At 42.4% G+C, this 23,951-nt stretch overlaps 1 protein-coding gene across 7 annotated transcripts in view; it reads left to right on the top strand.

Annotated features, from left to right (window-relative positions):
• The window catches only part of LOC105495960 (cyclin Y), a 314,134-nt gene that overhangs the window by 270,334 nt on the left and 19,849 nt on the right, over positions 1 to 23,951 (top strand). For all 7 annotated transcript variants that reach the window (XM_011765885.2, XM_011765882.2, XM_011765886.2 and 4 more), the window contains 2 exons: positions 3,237 to 3,294; positions 3,387 to 3,506. In XM_011765885.2, coding sequence (XP_011764187.1) covers positions 3,237 to 3,294; positions 3,387 to 3,506 — 178 coding nt within the window. The remainder of the gene's footprint in view (positions 1 to 3,236; positions 3,295 to 3,386; positions 3,507 to 23,951) is intronic.

Raw genomic sequence — 23,951 nt, 5'->3', positions numbered from 1 at the left:
TATAAAATCTTTCCAGTTTTGACCACACCTAATCTACAGCAAATTTATTTTTAGCAATTTCCTTTTATCGGATGTTTCCAAAGCATCCTCCTTAGTTTTCATGAGGACATAGCCACTCTCATGGTAGTCATATTTCATGCATAATGTGACAATCATGTATGTTACATGAGTCTGCGGGGTGCAGCTGGTGTGAACTAGTTTGGGAACAAGCAGAGCCACCACATGCTAAGTGCAGAGCTCAGCCGGTGGGAGCCCCACACCTTGTATCTGTTTACAAAGTGTGGTTAGTCAGTGCAAGGGAGGTTGGATGACAGCTTCTAATGAACAGTATTGGAGAAAACACGAATATCCAGAAGGAGACACCTAGAAAGGAATTCTCTGTGATCATCTGTTTCCATACTGTAATTGTGATTCATGGTTCTTTATGGTGCTTGAGAATTTTGGATTTAAGAACTTACAGAACAGTACAACTTCAGAACCCTAAATCTTGAATTAGAGTAATGTTATCAATGAAAGTGTAGATTTTGTTGCCTATTTCTATACTAGTTCAAACTTTTTAAATCTGTAAAGTTTAAGAAACAGTGGAATTCCATTGATGAAGCTCAGTTGTACTTTCAAGACAATTTTGCATTAGAATCTCTATTTCTTAGTACTTAGACTATGATGGATCCTGAAGTGAATGTAGCCAGAGCTGATAATAGTAAGAGTTGGCTTTGTGAAGCACCTACTCTGACTCCTCTGGTCAGTTCTTTACATGCTTTAATAACAACTCCTTAAGGTGATGCTGGTATCTTCATTTTACAGATAAAGAAATTAGAGGCACGGAGAGATTAATTTGACTAAGATGATACAACTAGTAAATTGGGGAACTGGGAAATGAATGCAATCTAGCACTCAGACCACTAATCATATTGCTCTCCTAGATTAATGGTGATAAACTGCACCAAAAGTGAGTGAGTGGAAGTAGAGAAAGTCTAACTGAAAAATTGAGCATTGTAAACAAGCATGATTAATGTACAGATTGCCACCTGCACGTCTCTAGATATGAGGAGGCATGCCTGTGTGCACGCCTGCTCCTCGCTGTCATGCTAGGCTGGCCTTTGGTGCTGGTGATAGACCTGTTAGCTTGATAAAGGTGGTGTGGTGCTGTTCAGCTGGGACACACAGCTTTTAGTGCAAATAAGGAAACAGTCTGCTTCTCAGAGGATTCTCCAGAATTCCCTTTCCTGAGTCTTCTTACCTTGAGCTCTTAATTCTCATTTATATTTTTAGACTCTGTTCTCATTTTAAAAATTACTTCAGGCGAATGTTTCTCTAGAGTACTGGATGCTTTCAGGGGCCCTTGTTCTTCAGCAAAATTGAATGGGTCTCAACTGCTGAGGAATGGGGTCCTGGGCCAGGCTCTGTCTCTTGTGTAGCATCTTGAATGCCTCATAGAGATTCAAGATTTGGTTTATTTGAAAACTCAGTAAATAAGATGAGGGAATCCACTGATTCTTTGTAGCCAGGGTTGGTGTCAGAGTGTAGCCACATGCACCCAGAAGCTGCTTTTTGCTCACAGACTCCCTGCTGGGTTGAACCTTTCTTTCATTTGGATTGATCTGTGTCTCTGCTGCCTGTGTTCATACAGGCAAATGTAAATGAGCACAGGTGTGAATGCCCAGAGCTTTAAAAATAATTGCTGTGACCGAGCGCGGTGGCTTGTGGCTGTAATGCCAGCACTTTGGGAGGCCGAGGCAGGCGGATCACAAGGTCTGGAGATCGAGACCATCCTGGCCAACATGGTGAAACTCCGTCTCTACTAAAAGTACAAAAATTCGGCTGGGCGTGGTGGCATGCACTCATAATCCCAGCTACAGGGGATATTGAGGCAGCCTCTACAAGGAGGCTGAGGTAGGAGAATCGCTTGAACCTGGGAGGTGGAGATTGCAGTGAGCTGAGATTGCGCCACTGCACTCCAGCCTGGTGACAGAGCGAGACTCTGTCTCAAAAAATAGTAATAATAATTGCTGTTGTGCAAATGTAGGAATGAAAATTGAGCTGTTTTGTTAAGCTCTTTCTCTTTTATTTTTACACAGATGTTAAATTTCTAAAGCAGATATTGTAATGTTTGCAATGATGAGTGTATGTTAGGGACAGGTCTGTAGCCTTCTGAAGTTCTGAAGCCTGACACTGAAGCACAGACTATGGAAATTACATGCAGTTAGCCAAAAGTTGTCATTTCCAAGTTTGTTGTTTACAGAAAATTTTTTAGGCAAAACTTAAATTTCATATAACAGATGAAAGCAGAGCTGTCACTGGTGCGGTACAGAGGGTCCCCACAAAGCCCAGCGGCCCATGGCACTGTGTTCACAGTGAAAGCTACCTCTTTAAGTGGTTCTGTGCATGTACCAGCCTGTTAATAGCCAACTATTCACTTGCAGGTTGTTGACTAAAGACTTTTTATCTGTCACCTCTTGTTTTTCAGTGTAAAATTGTGAAACTTAATGGAAGTAATGATGTTGCATGTTGTGAATAATAAGACTGATCTCTAGGATACATTGAGTATTCATTCTTACCCTGGCACTTCTTTCCTATCACCCACAATATGGTAATGGCTTAAGCAGATCCATCAACCTTTGCTTGGAAATAAGATGTCAAATTTAAGTCATTTGCCTAGATTTGGTTCATTTGAAAACTCAGAGCATTAAAATTAAATTTTTACTTAATTTAGCTAAGTGTGGTTTATAACGTTTATTTCTTTGGGCTATTTTAATCAAAAGTGATTAAGTATTGCACCCAAGAAAAATCATTATTCATGAATAACCATTTAGCACTCACTTGTGTTTCCTGAAATAGTCGAATTGACTGGGTACAGTGGCTCACACCAGTAATCCCAGAACTTTGGGAGGCCAAAGCAGGTAGGTCTCTTGAGGTCAGGAGTTTGAGACCAGCCTGGCCAACATGGTGAAACCTTGTCTCTACTAAAAATACAAAAAAAAAAATTAGCCGGGCATGGTGGCAGGCACCTGTAATCCTAGCTACTTGGAAAGCTGAGGCAGGAGAATCGCTTGAACCCAGGAGGTGGAGGTTGCAGTGAGCTGAGGTGGCACTGCTGCACTCCAGCCTGGACCACAGAGTGAGACTCCATATCCAAAAAAAAAAAGAAAAATCGTTGAATTAAAATGTATTTTTGTTTTATTTGAATGACATTCTTGCAGAAAGTAAGTTTCATTTTCTATTATTTTCCCTACCAGGGACCCAGATGGAAGGATGCTCTTAGATATTTTTGATGAAAACCTTCACCCTCTTTCGGTAATCTCCTCCTCCTTGTGTTTCATGAGATGATTTAATTCTTTTTTGCTCTGATCAGGAGAGCAGTCATCTGAAAATATTTTCTCCCCCAGAAATCCGAAGTGCCACCAGATTATGACAAACACAACCCAGAGCAGAAGCAGATTTACCGGTTCGTTCGGACACTGTTCAGTGCTGCTCAGCTGACGGCTGAATGTGCCATCGTCACCCTGGTGAGTGCCCTCAGGATGACCACACCCATCCCCAGCCGGAGTGGTTCAGGGCCCATTCCTGTCACTCAGAGGAGTGGGGTTTGAGCGGGGAATCCTCACCAGGTTACCCTGTGGACACTGTGGCATAAGCTTCAGTGTTGTCATTCTCCTGGGAGAATAGAGGATAGATATCCCAGAAGAGGGTGTGAAGATTGTTCCGTAGCACCCACCTAAAGTCTTTTGTGAAATCACGTTCAAATCCAATAAATGCTGAAATTAAAAATGCAGGTAAGTAAAACAGTAGGACTAAGGGAGTGATCAAATGGCCAAGGTACTCCCTATAAACATCTAGGTTTCCTGGTGTTGATTCCCTACAAAAATTGTAATAATATTAGTAAGATATACATTCATTTTACATGAACACTTGTCTAGGAAGGGGTGTGTATATTCTTAGCTTCTGTTCTGTGACTTTTGAGTAAATATATCTGCAGGATATTCAGAGACAGTATGGAGGTAATGTGTATTTTAAGACTCAAGAAAAAATAAAAATTTATTTTTATGGCTGGGCTCCATGGCTCACATCAGTAATTTCAGCACTTTGGGAGGCCAGGGCGGGAGGATCACTTGAGCCCAGGAGTTTGAGATGAGTCTGGACAACATAGTGAAACCCCGACTCTACAAAATTTAAAAGTCAGCTGGGCATGGTGGCACGTGCCTGTGTTCCCAGCTACTTGGGAGGCTGAGGTGAAAGGATCACTTAAGCCCAGGAGGTCAGGCTGCAGTGAGCCGTGATCATGCCACTGCACTCCAGCCTGAGGGGCAGAGTGAGACCCTGTCTCAAAAGAAAAAGTATTCTTGGATTCTTAAAATGTTATGCACTATTTAGGTCAAATCTCACTTGGGAAATAGATTTAACAATGGAACCCTTTTTGTCACTGACCTTTTACATTGTGTGTAACTTAGATGAGAAATTAGCTTTACCTGTGCATGAGCTATCCTGGAGATCAGAATACCATTTCCTGTAGTTTCTGAGAAGAGACAATTGTCTCATAGAAGCTTTACAGGCGACCGAAGGACTCTTTGTGTCTCCACCACATGAAGAACTGTGTGCTCTGAGGCTAACTGAACAGAAACCCTGTTGGCTTGTTTGCTCATTCATTCATCTGTTCATCCATTTGTTCATTCCTTCTCATTGAACTCGCAGCCTGAAGGATAATAGAAAAATCAAATAATCATTAGATGATTAGGAATGATTGCAGGTTCCTATGTCATAATTGAGAAATGTACGTATTGCCCAGCTTTGTTCCTCAAAGGGATTTCAAGTTCTAACCAAAACACACAACAGGGCAACAGGGTTGAGATTTTTATGTAGGGAAATTGAGTGAAGGGAAAAGAAGAGTAAGAAAAGCTCAGATGAAACCATAGATGAAATTAGTACTGGACTACATGCCATGAGGAAGGATTTATTTTGAAGTTGCTGTAGATGGAACGGGGTGGGGATTTTTTCTACCTTTAATTCCTGAGAAAAATATGGCCTGGCTGTGAATGATAGTGCCCTCCTGGTCGGAGTTATTGTTTAGCTTGAAGGATGTTCATGTCCTGTGGAGGACAGGGCCAGCATTTAAACCCCGCAGCTCACCCAGTGTCTGCCTTGAGAGAATATCTAACAGGCATCCCTCGCTGCCCTCTGCATCACTCACCAAAGATGACGCGGCTGATGAGTTCATTTCTTTGGAATAGTGTAGGACTGGCACTTTTCTTGTGAATAATTACAACTATTGAAATCTTCATTTGTCCTATGAAATAGACTGGTGTTGGCCAGGATGCCAGTGTGCATGGGGGTCTTGTTGGTTGCAGCTGGAGAGGAGCAGCCTTGGAGGCCTTCATGGTGGGTGCAGCCCTGCAGCCTATCCCCTGGTCACTGCTGTCTGCCGAGGCTCAGCCCAGCTGCATGCTTATGGGCAGAGGGCATAGAGATGTGTGCCTTGAGCAAGACTCTTGTAGAATTGTTCTTCCCTCCTCGTGTTCCCTAGAGTTAGAAATAGTCTTTCAGGACAAGTCTGGCCTAGAGTTGACAGAGGTGCATTCGTTAACCCCTTATTTTCACTGGGCATGTGTTTGGCATCTTGGCATGCTGCTCAGGAGGCGATGGGGGAGGAAGAGCAGTTAGTCCTGGCCCTGCTTCCCACACGGAGTAGGACTGCAGCCTGCTGTGGACAGAGAGCCTGCAGGCCCTTCAGACACCCAGACCTACTTCACCCAAAGCAAATATTTCACAACAATAACTTAGGATCACTAAGTGTATTTTTTAGCCTTGTAGAATATGCTGAAAGCTCTCCTATGGATACTGCCACATGAGGAAATTTGAAAGGGAGTGAGGTAATTGATTTGCACCTTGCTGAGTTATGTAGAGGCCTTTGTGGTGTTCCTGCAGCAGCTGGGGGAAGCCAGAGCTGTGGTGAGGTGGGCAGAAAGGCCTTGGCATCCAGCTGCCCCTCCACGAGGCCCTGCCCTTCCCTTAGGAGTCACCCAAGCTGGCTGATCCTGAGAACCATGCATAGCACCCACTTTAGTCCCAGGTGGTACCTTGACAACATGAAAAGCTCACCGCCTGTCTGAACTGGGATCTTCTGTTGGAAGGATGAGAAAGCCAGAGGCCAAGGCAGAAGGACATATTGGAAGGTCCAGGCAGGTCCCACATATCCCTTGTCCTGTAGGTCTGGAAGGACATCAGTCTGTAGAATGAGGCCCACTGCAGGTTTCTCTTCCTTCTGGCTGCTTCTCTCACCTTTGCGCGCTGCTGTGACTCTGGGGTCTTAATGTGCAGGTCGGCTTTCTTGCTTCCGATGTGACAGGACAGTATGAATAGCTTTTCCCACCCTAGCTTCATCACCTCTCCGTTTAAGGCCACACACCCTCTAAATCAGTCTCCTCTTTCAATTTTGGAGGCCCCAGTTCCTTTGGGGTCAGATGTTCATCTGTAGAAAAATCAGTCATGACCCAGAGCTGAAGGAGCTTGGTCCTGTTCTTTTTTCTCACTTTGCCCTCTACTCTGTTCAGAACCTATAGTGGTTCCCATCTTCCTCAGAGGAAAACACAAAGCCCTTACGTGACTGACGGGGCTCAGCAAGATTAAGCCTCCCTTTCATCTCTGTCCAGCTGCCTCCACTCTCCTCAGTGTCATGCTGCAGCCACTTTGTTCCCTGAAAGTACCAGACACACACCTGCCTCGGGACTTCTGCACCCAGCCCCCTTGGCACCCAGCCCCCTCTGACCCAGGCATGCTTGAGATGCATCTTGCCCTCCTCCTCCTCATCTTTGCCAAAGGGCACATCAGGAAGCTGTTGCCTGGCTACCATATCTGAAGTTGCAGCCTCCCTCCTGCACCGCACTCGCTGCTTGTCACTTCCTGCTTTTTCTCCACGTGCTTATCACCTGTCAGCATGCTTTAGGTTGAAGTCATTAATTTTATTGTTTTGTCAGTAAGCCCCATGAGTAAGAAATGTTTTGTCTTTTTGTCCATTTGGTTCACTACAATATGACCAACATCTGGAACGCAGCCCAGCTTATAATAAATGCTCAGTAAGTATCTGTTGAACATGTAGTGAGCACAGTAATAACTGCCTACTGGCTGAAGTACATGGTAATGATGTGCCTGAAACATAAGGAGCATTTAATACCTATTCATTATCTTCCCGTGCCCCAGTAGCTTTAGAACATTTGACACATATTCTGTCATTTCATTGCTTAAGCTTTTTTTTTTTTTTTTTTGAGATGGAGTCTCACTTTGTTGGTCAGGCTCTGGAGTACAGTAGCACAATCTCAGCTCACTGCACCCTCCACCTCCTGGGTTCAAATGATTCTCCTGCCTCAGCCTTCTGAGGAGCTGGGATTGCAGGCTTGCGCCACCATGCCCTGCTAAGTTTTTTGGATTTTTAGTAGAGATGGGGGTTTCACCATGTTGGCCAGACTGGTCACTCCTGACCTCAAGTGATCTGCCCATCTCAGCCTCCCAAAATTTTGGGATTACAGGCATGTGCCACCACACCCCGCCCTGCTTAAGCTTTCTGAAGGGACAGAGGCAAACTCCTCAGTTTCAGGCACATCACTCAGCTGAACCTTGATTGAGCATTCCATGTGAGGTTAGTTCTGTCTGCAGAACCACAGCAGTGGGAGAGGGAGAAAGAGGAAGTTGGTGATTGATGGGGGGATTCAGGCATAAGGGAAGGGGGACCAAGAAGAGACGGAGGTGGCAAAGTGACAGCTGACCAGACAAGAGGGGATGCAGTCCTTTTCTTTATTCCCTATTTTTTAATAGCTTTATTGAGACATATTTTATATACCATTACAATTCAGCCATTTAAAGTGAGCATTTCAGTGGGTTTTAATACATTGTACAACCATCACTCCAACATAATTTCAGAATATTCCCTTCACCCCATAGAGAAACCCCTTACCCTTTGGCATTCACTTCGCATTCTTAGCCTCCACCCAGGCCCAGGAAACCACTAATCAAATTTCTGTCTCATTTGCCTATTCTGAACATTTCATATAAATAGTATCTCATATGATAGTTCATGACTGGCTTCTTTTACTTAGCATATGTTTTCGGGATTCATCCACATTGTAGCATGTATAGTATGTCCTTTTTTATTGCAAATAATATTCCATTGAATGGAGAGAGATATATATATATATGAGACATATATATGACATATATGACTATATGAGACATATATATGACTATATATGAGACATATATATACCACACCCCCAATCCCTGTTGGAGTGAACAAAGGAGGACGAACGCAAGAATAAGACAAAGACAAAAGAATGTATTTGGAAGAAGGGGGTCAGGGGCCTCCTTGCTTTTAGTGAACAAGGACCCTGAGTTTCTATAGCCCTTTATTGAGTATAGTATTTGTAGTACAATATTTATAGTATTTATTGAGTAAAGGAGATAGGGAGAAGGGGGTGTTTGTCAGTCAGCTGCTTGACTTAGTGTAGGCCTGCACAGCTGCATTCTCTGAACAGTAGTCTCCAGACGTTCCAGTAGATTACCTCAGGGAGCATGGCGCCAGGGAGTTACTGCCTTCAGCAAACCTTCTGGTGGCAGGCACAGTTCTGAGTTTGCCCACATCCTGCATTCATGGTGAACAGTTTGCTATTTGATCATATAGCCTCCAGTGGAATGCTGAGTTGGTCACAACGCACAGGCTTTCGGCACTCTCCCTATATGTATATGTATATGTATATGTATATGAGAGAGTGAGTGTTGGCCCTCCTTGTATAAGGGTGTTGCACCTAAAGGTTCAACCAACTGCAAATTGAAAATGTGGTTAGGCCTGTGATGGTTGTATCTGTGCTGAACATGTACAGACTTTTTCTTCTTGTCATTATTCCCTAAACAAAACAGTATAACAACGATTTACCTAGCATTTACATTTTATTAGGTATTATAAGTCATGTAGAGATATATGAGATGATATGCACAGGTTATACGAAAATGACTATGCCATTTTATTTCAGGGACTTGAGCATCCTCAGATTTTAATATCCGCAGGGGGCCCTGGAACCAACCTTCCACAGATGCTGAGGGTGGCTGTACTTCATTTTGTTTAGTCATTAATCAGTTGGTAGACATTTAATTTGTTTCTACTTTCTGGCTATTATGAATACTGCTGCTGTGAACCTTAGTTTGTGGTAAGATTTGTATAAGTTTGTGATGTAGTTTGGCTGTGTTGCCACCCAAATCTCATCTTGAATTGTATGTCCCATAACTCCCATTATTGTGGGAGGGACCTGGTGGGAGATAACTGAAACATGGCAGCAGTTTCCCCCATAATGTTCTCGTGGTAATGAATAAGTCTTCGAGATCTGATGGGTTTATCAGGGGTTTCTGTTTTTGCCGCCTTCTTATTTTCTCTTGCTGGCACTATGTGAGAAGTGCCTTTCACCCTCCGCCATGATTCTGAGGCCTCCCCAGCTGTGTGGAATTAAGTCCAATTAAACCTCTTTTTTTTCCAGTCTCGGGTATGTCTTTATCATCAGTGTGAAAACGGACTGATACAGTAAATTGGTACCAGTAGAGTGGGGCGCTGCTGAAGATACCCAAAAATATGTACGTGACTTTAGAACTGGGTAACAGGCAGAGATTGGAACAGTTTGAAAGGCTCAGAAGAACACAGGAAAATGTGGGAAAATTTGGAACTTCCTAGAGACTTGTTGAATGGCTTTGCCCAAAGTAGTGATAGCGATATGGAAAATAAGGTTCAGGCTAAGGTGGCCTCAGATGGAGATGAGGAACTGGGGAACTGGAGCAAAGGTGACTCTTGTTATGTTTTATCAAAGAAACTGGTGGCATTTTGCCCCTGCAATAGAGATTTGTGGAACTTTGAACTTGAGAGAGATTATTTAGGGTATCTGGTGGAAGAAATTTCTAAGCAGCAAAGCATTCAAGAGGTGACTTGGGTGCTGTTAAAGGCATGCAGTTTTATAAGGGAAGCAGAGCATAAAAGTTCACAAAATTTGCAGCCTGACAGTCTGATAGAGAAGAAACACCCATTATCTGAGGAGAAATTCGTGCGGACTGCAGAAATTTGCTGGAGAGAATGTAATCCCCAAGACAATGGGGAAAATGTCTCCAGGGCATGTTAGAGGTCTTTAGGGCAACCCCTTCCATCACAGGCCTGGAGGTCTTGGAGAAAATGTTTTCGTAGACTAGGCCCAGGGTTCCTGTGCTGTGTGTAGTCTAGGCACTTGCTGCCCTGTGTCCCAGCCACTCCAGTCATAACTAAAAGGGGCCAAGGCACAGCTCAGGCTGTTGCTTCAGAGGGTGGAAGCCCAAGCCTTGGCAGCTTCTGTGTGGCATTGAGCCTGTGAGTGTCCAGAAGTCAAGAATTGAGGTTTGCCTAGATTTCAGATGTATGGAAATGCCTGGATGCCCAGGCAAAAGTTTGCTTCAGGGGCAGGGCCTTCGTGGAGAACCTCTGCTAGGACTATGTGGAAGGGAAATATCGGGTCAGAGCCCTCACACAGAGTCCCTGCTGGGGCACTACCTAGTGGAGCTATGAGAAGAGCTACCCCAGAATGGTAGATCCACCAGCAGCTTGTACCGTGAATCTGGAAAAGTTGCAGACACTCAACACCAGCTTGTGAAAGCAGCCAGGACGGGAGCTATTCCTTGCAAAACCACAGGGGTGGAGCTGCCCAAGACCATGGGAACCCACCTTTTGGATCAGCGTGACCTGGAGTCAAAGGAGATCATTTTAGAGCTTTAAAATTTGACTGCCCTGCTGGATTTCGGGCTTGCTTGGGCCCTGTAACTTCTTTGTTTTGGCCAATTTCTCCCCTTTGGAATGGCTGTATTTACCCATTACCTGTACCCCCATTGTATCTAGGAAGTAACTAGCTTGCTTTTGATTTTTCAGGCTCATAGGTGGGAGGGACTCGCCTTGTCTCAGATGAGACTTCGGACTGTGGATTTTTGGGTTGATGCTGAAATGAGGGACTGTTAGGAAGGCATGATTGGTTTTGAAATGTGAGGACGTGAGATTTGGGAGGGGCAAGGGGTGGAATGATATAGTTTGGCTGTGTCCCCACCAAGATCTCGTCTTGAATTGTGTCTCCCATAATTCCCGTTGTTGTGGGAGAGACCTGGTGGGAGATAATTGAATCATGGCACCAGTTTCCCCCATACTGTTCTCGTGGTGGTGAATAAGCCTTATGAGATCTGATGGTTTGATAAGGGGAAGCCCCTTTCGCTTGGCTGTCATTCTTTCTTTGCCTGCTGCCATCCGTGTAAGACGTGACTTGCTCCTCCTTGCCTTCCGCCATGATTGTGAGGCTTCCCCGGCCATGTGGAACCATAAGTTCAATTAAACCTTCTTTCTTTTGTAGATTGCCCAGTCTCAGGTATGTCTTTATCAGCAGCATGAAAATGAACTGATATAGTTTATATGTGGGCATATGTCTTCATTTCTCCTGGTATATATCTAGAAGTAGAATTGCTGGGTCATATGGTAACTCTGGTTTGAGGAACAGCAGATTGACTGTTTTTCAAAGTGAATGCACAGTTTCAGATTTCCTTTGGCAACATAATGAGATTTTCAGTTTCTCCACATCACATCCTTGTCAATGCTTGTTAGTGTCTGTCTTTTTCATGTTAGCCATTCTAGTGGGTTTGAAGGGTTAGCTCATTGTTTTTATTTGCATTTCCCTGAGGATTAATGACGGTTGAGCATCTTTGCATGTGTTTATTGACCACTTGTATGTTTTCTTTGGAGAAGTATCTGTTTACATTCTTTGCCCATTTAAAAATGGGTTTGTCTTTTGGTTGTTGAGTTGCAGGAGTTCTTTATATGTTCTGGATACAAGTCCTTTGTCAGGTATATGATTCACACACATTTTCTCATCTGTTTTGTCATTTCTTTTTTGTGATGGTATATTTTGGAACTTAGGTTTTTATTTTCATGAAGCCCAATGTATTTCTTTTGTCACTTGTGCTTATCTTAAGAATCATTGCATAACCCATGATCATGATGATTTACCCCTATATCTTCCTTTAGGAGTTTTATAAATTTAGCTCTTATATTTAGGTCCATCATTCATTTTGAGCTAATTTTTGTGAGTTGGGGTCCACATTCATTCTTGTGCATTTGGACATCCAGTTGTCCCAGTGCCTTTATCCTTTCCCCACTGAACTGTCTTGTCACCCTTGTCACAAATCACTTGACCATAAACATGAAAGTTTATTTCTGGGTTTTCAGTTTTGTTCCATTGATCTTTATGTATATCCTTATATCAGTACTACATTGTCTTGATTACCATAGATTTGAAGTTGAAATCAGAAAGTATGAGTTTCCAGCTTTGTTTTTCTCTCTCAATGTTGTTTTGGCCATGCCATCCGTGATCCTTGCATTTCCCAATGAACATTAGAATTAGCTTGTCGATTTCTGTCAGCACCCACCACCCCAAAATTTTGGGATTTTAGTAGGAATTGCATTGATACATTGTAGATCAGTTTGGGAAGTATTGTGGTCTTAGCAGTATTAAGCATTCAAATATCTTCTAACATGGAATATCTTTCTATTTATTTAGATTTTCTTTCATTTTGTCAACATTTTTCTATAGTTTTCAGTATACAAATCTTATATTTCTTTTGTTAAATTTATTCCTGGGGCTGGGCGCGGTGGCTCACACCTGTAATTCCAGCAGTTTGGGAGGCCAAGGAGGGCGGGTCACGAGGTCAAGAGATCGAGACCATCCTGGCCAACATGGTGAAACCCCATCTCTACTAAAAACACAAAAATTAGCTGGGTGTGGTGACACGCACCTGTAGTCCCGGCTACTCAGGAGGCTGAGGCAGGAGAATCACTTGAACCCAGGAGGCGGAAGTTGCAGTGGCAGAGATTTCAGTGAGCTGAGATTGTGCCACTGCACTCCAGCCTGGTGACAGAGTGAGACTCCGTCTCAAAAAAAAAAAAAAAAAAAAAAAAAAAAATTCATAGGTATTTAACTCTTTTTCATGCTGTTATAAACTGAATTGTTTTCTTAATTTCATTTTTGGTGGTTTATTGCTAGACTATAGAAATACAATTTATTCTTGTAGATTGATCTTGTACGCTGCCACGTTGCTGAATTCATTTATTCTAATAATTTTTTTAGTAGATTCTTTAGAATGTTACATGGGAAGATTACCTGCAAATAGAGATCGTTTTACTTCTTCCTTTTCATTATGGAATGCCTTTTATTTCGTTTTCTTGCCTAGTTGCCACAGTTAGTACCTCTAGTACAGTGTTGAATAGAAGTATCATGAGTGCACATCCTTGTCTTGTCATTGATATTAGGTATGAAGCTTTCCATTCTTCTCCATTAAATGTGCTGTGTGCTGTGAGTTTTTTGTAGATGTCCTTTATCAGATTGAGGAAGTTTTCTTATATTCCTAATTTGTGTAGTGTTTTTATTTTGAAAGGGTATTAGATTCTGTTAAATGCTTTTTCTGCATCTATCGTGATTGATTGTGTAGTTTTCATCTTTTGTTCTATTAATATGTTAACCCTGCATTCCTGGGATAATTCCCAGTTAGTCACAGTATATAATTCTTTTTATATGTTGCTGAACTCAGTTTGCTAGTCTTTTGTTGATAATTACATCCATATTTGTAAGGAATTTGGTCTATGGTTTTCTTGTGATAGCTTTGGTTTTGGTATCAGGGTAATACTAGCCTCATAGAACAAATTGAGAAATATTCCTTCTTTTTTTTTTTTGAAGAGTTTGTCAAGGGTTGGTATTCTTATTTGAATGTTTGGTAGAATTTACCACTGAAGCCATGTTGGTCAGGGTTTTTCTCTTTTGGAAATTTCTACATTACTAATCAGTCTCCTTGCTTATTTCTTATAGGTCTATTCAGGTTATCTCTTCTTGAGTCAATTGCAGTAGTTTGTTTTTCTAGGAATTTGTCCATTTCATCAGCATTACCCAATTTGTTGTCATGCAGTTGTTCCACAGTATTCTTTTGTAATTCTTTTTATTTCTGTAAAGTCTATAATGTCCTCTGTTTTGCTTCTGATTTTACTCATTTGAGCCATCTTTCTTTTTCTTGGTTGGTCTGCCTTCAGGTTTTTCAATTTTGTTGTTTTTTCCAAGGAATCAACTTTCAGTTTTATTGATTTTCTCTCTTGTTTTAATATTTCTATTTCATTTCTTTCCACTTCAATCTCGATTACTTCCTTCTACTTTAGTTTCAGTTTGCTCTTCTTCTAGTTGCTTAATATGGAAAGTTAGGTTATTGATTTGAGTTTTTTTTTTTTAATACAGGCATCTACAGTTATGAATTTCTAAGCTTTAGTTGCATTGCAAAAGTTTTGCTGGGTTATACTTTCATTTCCATAGATATATTTTTTTAAATAAACTTTTGTTTTAGATTAGTTTTAGATTTACATAAAAATTGTGAAGAAAACAGAGTTCCTGTAAACCTCACATCCAGTTTGTTTTTAACATCTATATTATAAAATTGTATGATATAATGTACACAATTTAGTATCTTAGTGTGATCTATTTGTTACACTTAATGAACTGATACTGATATAGTATTATTCTATTATTTTTGAGATGGATCTCATTCTGTTGCCCTGTCTAGAGTGCATTGGCACCATTCATGGCTCTCTGTAGCCTCAAACTCCTGTGCTTAAGTGATCCTGTCCCTGCAGCCTCCTGAGTATCTGGAACTACAGCCGTGCACCTTCATACTCGCGTAACTTTTAAAAATATTTTGTAGAGATTGGGCCTTGCTGCGTTGCCCAGGCCGGCTTTGAACTCCTGTCTTCAAGTGACTCTTCCTCTTCGGCCTCCCTGAGTGCTAGGATTACAGGTGTGAGCCACCATACCTGCCCATATATTATTATTATTAACTGAAGTTCATTTTTACTCCAGTTTACTTAGTTTTTACCCAGCATCCCTTTTCTTCTTTAGGATCCCATCCAGGACACCATACTGTATCTAGTTGTCGTGTCTCCCTAGTCTCCTCTTGGCTGTGACAGTTTCTCAGGCTTTCCTTGTTTTTGATGATCTTGACAGTTTTGAGGAGTGCTAGCTAGTTTTTTTTGTAGAATGTTCCTAACTTGGGATTTGTGTGATGTTTTTCTCATGATTAGACTGGGATTATATGTTTTTTTGGAGGAAGATAACAAAGGTAAAGCATCATTTTTATCACATCACATCAAAGGTACATAAGGTCAACATGACTTATGACTATTGATGATAACCTTGATCCCTGGCTGAGGTTGTGTTCGTCAGGTTTCTGTGCTTTGTAGTCACTCTTTTTCTCCACTTTCTGTACTGTGTATCCTTGTAATGAGGTCACTCTGTACAACCCACACTTAAGCAGGCGGTTGTGCTCCACCTCCCTAGGTGATGCATTCTAAGAAGAGTGCTTGTTATATCAGCCTGTCAGGATGACTGATGATGCCAAGTGGGGTTGGGTCTCAGCCTGAGGAGTTCTTGGCAGGGCCCAGCCATTGCTGCACGGCTGTCCGATGCCTGCCATTCAACCCCTGAACTGCAGCCTCTAAATCCCTTCTCAGAATCTGGTGCTCTGATGGTGAAGTGACTGTGGAATCAGTTGAGTCTGACCCTGAAAGACTTCCTTTATGGGTCGCTTTTAATAGATTCTGAGGAATTCAAAAGCTGTTATTCAGGTGGCATCTATTCAGTGATGAGTCCAGACATCTTATTCAGTTGTTCCTCCGATTGCTAGCAAATAATAAGTGGTGGTCAAGTCACTAGTTATCTAAACTTAGTGACAGGGAGTCTAAGAGTTGCCATGCTTATGCAAATTCAGTAAAGTTAAAGGCAAGTGCAATACAAATTATGTTCATCTTAGTGCACACTACTGCCCAAGATTTCATAAACAGATACCTCAACTTGCTAGATCTACTCTTTTCCATCTGTTTCATTTTTTAAAAATTTCAGTAAAGAATGCTGTTCATAATCTGGTATATTTGTTTAAAAACCCACTAATCGGGTACAGCCTGGCATTTGTAAAATACTGTGTGTGTTGGGAGTCCCTAAGACCACCCCAGGTTTGATCATTTACTGGCAGGACTCACAGGACCCAGCATATAGTTCTGCAGCTATGACTTATTACAATGTCCGGGTATAATGCAAAATCAGCAAAAAGGGGAGGGCCTGTGGGGCAAAGTGTGGAGGAAAAATAGTCCTCTCCCAGTGGAGTGATACAGGGCACACTTGATCCCCCAGCAGTGAGTTGTAACAATATGGTCATGTGCCACATAATGGTGTTTCAGTCAACGGTGGACCACATATATGACATTTGTCCAGAAGATGATAGTGGAGCTCAGAAATTCCTATCGCCTAGTGACATCATAACATCCTAGTGCATCCTAGGCTTCAGGTGTTTGTGGTGATGCTGATGTAAGCAAACCTGTGCTGTCAGACATGTAAAAGTCTAGCATGTGCACAGTACATATAATACTTGATAATAAACGACTCTGTTACTGTTTTATGTGTTTACTATTTATTGTTACTTTAGAGTGTACCCCTTCTACTTATTTTAAAACAAAGAAGTTAACAGTGAAACAGCCTCAGGCAGGTCCTTCAGGAGGTGTTCTGGAAGCAGGCAAGAGACACTGCTTTGTATTACTGCCTCTGAAGACCTGGCAGTGGGGCAAGATGTGGAGGCAGAAAACAGCAATATTGATAATCCTCACTCTGTGTAGGTCTAGGCAGATGTGTGTTGATGTCTTAGTTTTTAACAAAAAAGTTTAGAAAGTGAAGAAAAAAAACCTTAAATATAAAATAGCTTGTAGAATAAGGATATAAAGAGAGAAAATATTTTTGTACAACTGTATAGTGTGTGTTTTCAGCTAAGCATTATTACAAAAGAGTCCAAAGTTTAAAATTTTTTTAAAGTTGATAAAGTTACAGTAAGCTAGGGTTAATTTATTATTACAGAAAATCTTTTTCATAAATTTAATAGTGCCTAAATGTACAGCATTTATCAGATCCACAGTAGTGTACAGTAATGCCCTAGGATTCACATTTACTCACCATTCGCTCACTCATCCAGAGCAACTTCCAGTCCTGCAAGCCCCATTTACCGTAAGTGCCCTGTACAGGTGGACCATTTTTATCTTCAATACCATATTTTTACAGTGCTTTTTCTTTGTTTAGATATATTTAGATACACAAATACTCACCCTTGTGTTCCAGTTACCTACAGTATTCAGTATAGTCACATGCAGTACAGGTTTGCAGCCTTGGAGCAATAGGTCATACCACACAGCCTTGGTTTGTAGTAGGCCGTAGCGCCTGCTTTTGTGTAAGTGCAGTCTATGGTATTCCTACAAGGATTGAATTGCCTAATGAAGCATTTTTCAGAATGTACCCATTGTTAAATGACGTATGACTATACTTCAAAGATGTTGTCCACCAGCAAAGCCCATTAGAGACTCAACGCCTGAGGTTTGTGTGTGTTGATCACGCAGACATCCTCTGTTAAGCACATACCAAAATTCCAGAGTCCCAGAGGGAAAGCAGGCTCAGCATAAACCACCTTGTTTGTACACCTGTGTGCATAGCAAGCTGCTCTTACCTGTCCTGGGATTGCTGGGAGCCCTCCTGAAATGGACGCTCTCAAATGCCAGCTGAGGTCAGCTCCAGAAGCAGCCCCATAGCAGTCTCAGGCTTGCTATGTTCACTGTTTGCTGCACTCCGTACTGTTTTGTTCTTTCTCTTCTGTTTATACATTTTAGGTAGATGATCAGGATCATTTCCTGAGCTGCAAATGCCTCCTTTTAGAGGAAAGAGAGGGTTGTTACTGATGGCAAATGCTAAGTAAGCATGTGTTCATGTGTGTGCATGCATGTACACTCAGTAACATTTGAAAATCACAGTATGGCTAATCCTTGCCATGTAGAAATGAGGGGCTGGGGCCTTCCAGTGTTCAAAGAGAAGCTAGAAAACTGAACTTATTTTTGAACATTCCCTGTTGTTAGCTGAGATTTTAAAAAGAATCTCGAAGCCAAACGAAACCTGTCTGTGAGCTACTCCCGGACTGTGGATCGCCAGCTTCACTTCAGGTGGCAGGGAGCCATCAAGATCTTTAGACAGATATTCTGTTAATTCCCTGGGGTTGCCAGAACAATGTGCTGCACACTGGGTGGCTTCAGCCCCAGAACTTCATTGTCTCCCAGTCCTGGAGGCCGGAAGTCCAAAATCAAGGCACTGGCCAGGTTAGTTCCGAGGGCTGTGAGGGAAGGTTCTGCTCCAGGCGTCTCTCTGTGGTGTGTGAGTGCCCAGCCTCATGCTCACGCTGCGTTCTCCTGTGTGTATGTCGTCTCCAAGTTTCCCCTTTATGTAAGGGCCCCAATCATATTGTATTAAGTCCTGCCCTAACGAGCTCGTTTTAACTCTACTACCTCTGTAAAGGCCTTGTCTCCAAATAAGGCCCTATTCTGAGCCACTGGGGGTTAGGACTTCAACATATTGGAAGAGAGGACACAGTGTAACCCATATCCACAGGATACCAACAGAATCATGCGAGATTTTTATTAAGATCTCTCCAGGAATACCAGCAAGGAGGTTATTGCTGTAGGTTAGGGTAAAGATTATACTTTATGTTAATTTATTAACCTATATTCATAATATAAATGTATATTCCAGGCTATTGGAAAATCTTCCAGCATCAGGTACAAAAAGAATCCAAATGTGAAACTGGCAGAAATTTTATAAACAGAAAATAATAATTACTCCTTTAAAATAATTTTTTTGGCCACAAAAGTGGTAATTTATGGAGCATTGCTGAATACAGGGAGTTTAGGAAGCTACCCCCATTCCCCCCAAATAGTATGTTTATGAGACAGCACTCTGGAATTAGGGTATAATTGAGAATGGAATGAAGCTACCAGTTCACTTCACAGAGTCTTGACCCGTATGATTTCGACCTCAGCTGTATCGTAACATGCTCTAATCATCCAAACCAAACAGCTGAAATTTCCAGAAGGAAATTATATCTGGTACAGATTCAGAAAATTAACTGGCCTAGTATTATTCTTTAAAATCGGATTGGAATAATTTCAGCATCATTGGGATCTCATTTGCATATATCCTTGATTCCGTGAGTTTTGTTTGATCCCCTCCAAATGCCTCTGAATGGCTTTGTGATGTGCAGTCAGCTGATGCCTCTTTATAGCTCCGTAGTTGCTCATTAACCTATAGTTTCGAGAGGGACTTCTCAGAATAGTCATTCTCATGAATTAAATCTGAAAACTTATTTGAGTAAGAGTGACCTCTTAGCAATGGTCGTGGGATATTGTTTAGGAAAATAAACTGTGCATTATTTTACTTGGCAGAGAGTTAAAATATCCAAGTGGGAGTTTACTAAAGAAGTTGCAGCTGACTCTTGACTATAGTTTTATTGGCAAGTTTTGCTAAATTAAGTATTTTTAAGTTAAGCTTACCATGAATGCCTTATCTCCCAATATGGCAACTGCTTTCCCTCTGTTACAGGATGTATCATGTTGTCTGATTCCTTCAGTTAGCCGTAATGGAATATCACACCTGGTTCATGACTGGTTTTTTCCCAAACATTAAGTATTCTCTTAAATATTACCTAATACAGTTATTAATATTCATCTACTAAGGTAAGTTACAAAGTCAGAAGAAAATGTAGTCAGCTTTTTGTACTGAGCCAGTGAGCACCGACCTCTGTGGAGAGCTTGGGAGGTTTGAGCGCCTCACGTCTGTAAGGAAGTGATGTCTCTGGTATCTGGGTGAAGATTGCATCACAGTCTTCTTTTTCTGCTGCTCTAACGATCTGGAGGTTTACTTAGGTCCAGCCCCCATTTTCTGCTGTCAGCACAGTGGTATTGCACATTTTCTGGTTGTCTCTTTGTTGGAGAGTGAGAGGAGTTTGTCATCAGCCTTTGTAAAATACACACCCTGGGACCCTGAGGTCAGTGCCAGCTGGAATTCCACTGAGCCTCACCTAGATCTTTACCTGAAGAGTTATGTTCACACAGAGGAAAATTATGATCTAAAACATTAGCTTATTCTTTCTGTTTAAACTTAATATAATAAATGAAAATCCCCCAAAATTGATAAGGTTATTGAGCTTTCTTGAGTGACTTACTTTTTTCCACCAATAGTTATCACACTCAAATGCTATTATTGATGAGTGAAGGACACTTGGAAACTCCCACAAAGGCCTTTCCAGTGCAGTTACAATGCCATGCTTTATGACTTCCTGGACCTTATTTGAAAGTCTCTCTGGCTTCCTGTGTGCCCATAGCTGCCGCCTCTGAACTTTGTTGCTCACCACTGCACCTGTCTCACAAGCCAAGGACTCAGTTTCCCTTAATTCACTACACCTTTGTCAATGCAGTTCTCTTTCCTGAATGCCATTATTTGTGGTCGTTTTACTAGCAAATCACTCTCGTATGTAGTCCTGCCGACTTCCCTTGGGCTGGAAATCTGTCCTTTCAAAGCTCTTTCAGTAGCCTGCTGGAGCCCTGTGGATGCAGGCCCCTCGTCATCCCTGCAGGGGACCATGTGTCCATGAAGCATTCAGGGAGCACGCACTGCCGGCCCCTGTGCTAGATGCCGCGCGTACTGGGGATGAGATGAGGGCTTATCCAGGCTTCCTATCCAGGGAAGAGGCCCTTACCCTACCCTGAGATAAAGGCAGCACTCGGAGCAAGGGGAGGGTCACCCAACTAATTTGGGAAGGTCAAGGTGGACTTGCCCTATAATGGTTTTCCATTTTATTATTAGTATACTTAGAACCTCTTACTACAGCTTATTGGCTATTTGCCTTTGGGATTTCAAACGTGTTACTCCACTTGACCCATGAACAACTCCAGGGTTCGAGGCATGGAACCCTGCACAGTTGAAAATCCACATAGAACTTTTGACCCCCCCAAAACTTAATAGCCTACTGTTGACTGAAAGCCTTACCTATAACATAAATATTTGATTATTTTGCATGTTATATGTATGCTGTACTGTATTCTTACAATGAAGTAAGCCAGAGAAAAGAAAAGGTTAAGAAAATAAGGACAAATATATGTGTGTGTATGTGTGTGTGTGTGTGTGTGTGTGTGTGTGTGTGTGTGTATTTTTTTTTTTTTTTTTTTTTTTTTTGAGATGGAGTCTTGCTCTGTCACCCAGGCTGGAGTGCAGTTTCACAATCTTGGCTCACTACAGCCTTCGCCTCCTGGGTTCAAGCAGTTCTCCTGCCTCAGCCTCCCAAGTAGCTGGGACCACAGGCATGTGTACCATGCCCAGCTTATTTTTGTATTTTTAGTAGAGATGGGGTTTCACCATGTTGGCCAGGATGGTCTTGATCTCCTGACCTCGTGATCTGCCCACCTTGGCCTCCTGACGTGCTGGGATTACAGGTGTGAGCCACCGCGCCCAGCCAGGAAAATATATTTCCCATTCATTAAGTGGAAGTGGATCATCATAAAGGTCGTCATCCTGGTCGTTTTCACGTTGAGTAGGCTGAGGAGGGGAGGAGGGATTGGTCTTGCTGCCTCTGGGGCTGTGGAGGCAAAAGAGGTGGAGAAGGTGGAAGGGAGGCAGGAGAGTCAGGTGCATTCGGTGTAGCTGTTAACGAAAATATCTGCATATTAGTGGATCCACACAGCTTGAACCTGTGTTGTTCAAGGGTCAACCGTACTTTCTTTTTAGGATTTTTACTTTGTCTTCAGTACGGTGCCCTGATCTATTCTAAGGAACATCTGATAAGCTATAAAAATCCAAGTTTTTAAAACTTAAAAAATTGCTATTTCATTATTAAAGCACTGAACACAGAACAGTAATCTTTTTAAGCAAGAGAACCATTAGTCATGGATGTTTTCATTCAGCAAACATTTGGGTGCCAAACCCCCCACCCCTCACCATGCCAAAATCCCCGTTGCTCTGGAAGAGACCGAGAAGAGTCTGACCTCCCCCTCCCTAACCCACCAGTTTCTCAGGGGCTTCACAACTGCACCTGGCAAAATAAGCCACAAGGAAGCTTCTGGTTGCTTTGGGGAGCATTAGACCCTCTCACTCTGTCTGTGGTTTAGGGATGAGGGGTGGGGGGCTCTGCAGAGGAGCTGGTCAAGCCATGTGACCCTACGCTGCTTGTGACCCTGCGCTGCTCATGGCCCATGACCCTACAGTGCTGGTGACCCTGTGCTGCTCACTGATGGTCTTTTTATCCTTAATCTGCCCAGAGTTTTGCTTCCATTAAGGATTGTTCCTCCATCCCCTTCTTCCACCCTGTCTTCCCCGCCACTGCTTTTGTCCCTCTACCCTTACTCACTTGCCCTTCTCTCCCTGGCCTCCTCCCTCCTGAACCCACCTGCTGCTTCTCCTGCCCCGCCACTTGCACAGTCACTGCCTCTAGAATCCTTGATCTTCCAATTTAATGTTTTATTGTGCAAGAGACCCCTTCAGTTTCCTTCTCATATGCCCCATATAATGTTGTAAGCCTAGTTTAGGCACTTGCAAACACAGCTTTGCCTTAGAAGTTCTTTTCCAAACTATTACAAGACTCAACAAGAACACCACATACCAGGTTTTACTCCTCCCTCTCCTTTGCTGCCCCTTCATCCTGTCTCCAGCCCTTAAAATGGGAGGGACCCTCCAGTTCCAGGCCCAGCCCCTCCTTTTCTTAGTTCTTAAGCCTCCCCCAGGTCCCTTGCCCCTGGCTTTGCTCTTTCTGCCTGTCACAGACTTTCAGACTGGCACCCCAGTGCTGTCTTCTTGGAGCTCCAGACCTGTGTGTTCACTACTTATGTGGCATCCTCTAGGACATTTCAAGACAGAAATCATCCAGAGTTAGGCCTGCCATCTTTTACCAACCTCTTCCTCCCCAGTGCGCCCTGTCCCAGAGAGCAGCACCTACCTAGCTGTGCAAGCTGGGAGCTGGGGTTCTTCCATAGCAGTCCACCTTCTGTGGTTGTTGGGTCCCCTCACAGGCCTTGTGCATTCGCCTCCCGTAAGAGGCCTCTCCCAGTCAGTGTTAATTACCCGTTTTCTCAAGAACTTCCTAAACTTCATTAAGATGTCTCAAGAATATCCTAAAGAAGTAACAGGTGTGAATTCTTCCTTTTTAAAACTAAACAACAACAAACCGTTCCCATTCCATTTGGGAATGTTGGTATCATTTAACTGAAAATAATCTGTATTTTATTTATGTATAAACATTTCCTTTCCACCTGTGCCTTTTTGCGTTTTGCAATATTTAAGACTTTATGGCCGGGCGCGGTGGCTCAAGCCTGTAATCCCAGCACTTTGGGAGGCCGAGACGGGCGGATCACGAGGTCAGGAGATCGAGACCATCCTGGTTAACACGGTGAAACCCCGTCTCTACTAAAAAATACAAAAAACTAGCCGGCCGAGGTGGCGGACGCCTGTAGTCCCAGCTACTCGGGAGGCGGAGGCAGGAGAATGGCGTGAACCCGGGAGGCGGAGCTTGCAGTGAGCTGAGATCCGGCCACTGCACTCCAGCCTGGGTGACAGCGCGAGACTCCGTCTCAAAAAAAAAAAAAAAAAAAAAAAAGACTTTATGGACATTATATACTATGAATAATTATAACATTAATGGGTTTTATCTGCAAGTTCTTAAAGCATAGATGATGTCTGTTTGTTTTTTTCTGATACATTTTCACTTTGCAAATGCATTTGATAAAAACTGTAGTAGTAATTTCATAGTTCAGAGAAGTGTTAAGACATACTATCAATAATAAACAGTTTTACTATGGGAAACTAAAAAAGACATTCTTACCTCGTGGCCCAACTTACTGGACTTTGTAGATATGTCTGATGTTTGTCTTCAACCTAAATTCTGTCAGTTTAGAAATCCTATATTACTTGGTTTTATTTTCCAATCATTTTAATGATTTAAAAATAGGTATATAAAATCATAATCACAATGATACACGACTTCACACCCAT

Source organism: Macaca nemestrina, chromosome 9 (assembly GCF_043159975.1).
Source record: "Macaca nemestrina isolate mMacNem1 chromosome 9, mMacNem.hap1, whole genome shotgun sequence".
Lineage (NCBI taxonomy): Eukaryota > Metazoa > Chordata > Mammalia > Primates > Cercopithecidae > Macaca > Macaca nemestrina.
Note: the sequence above shows the minus strand (reverse complement) of the source record. Positions and strands in the feature narration are given on the sequence as shown.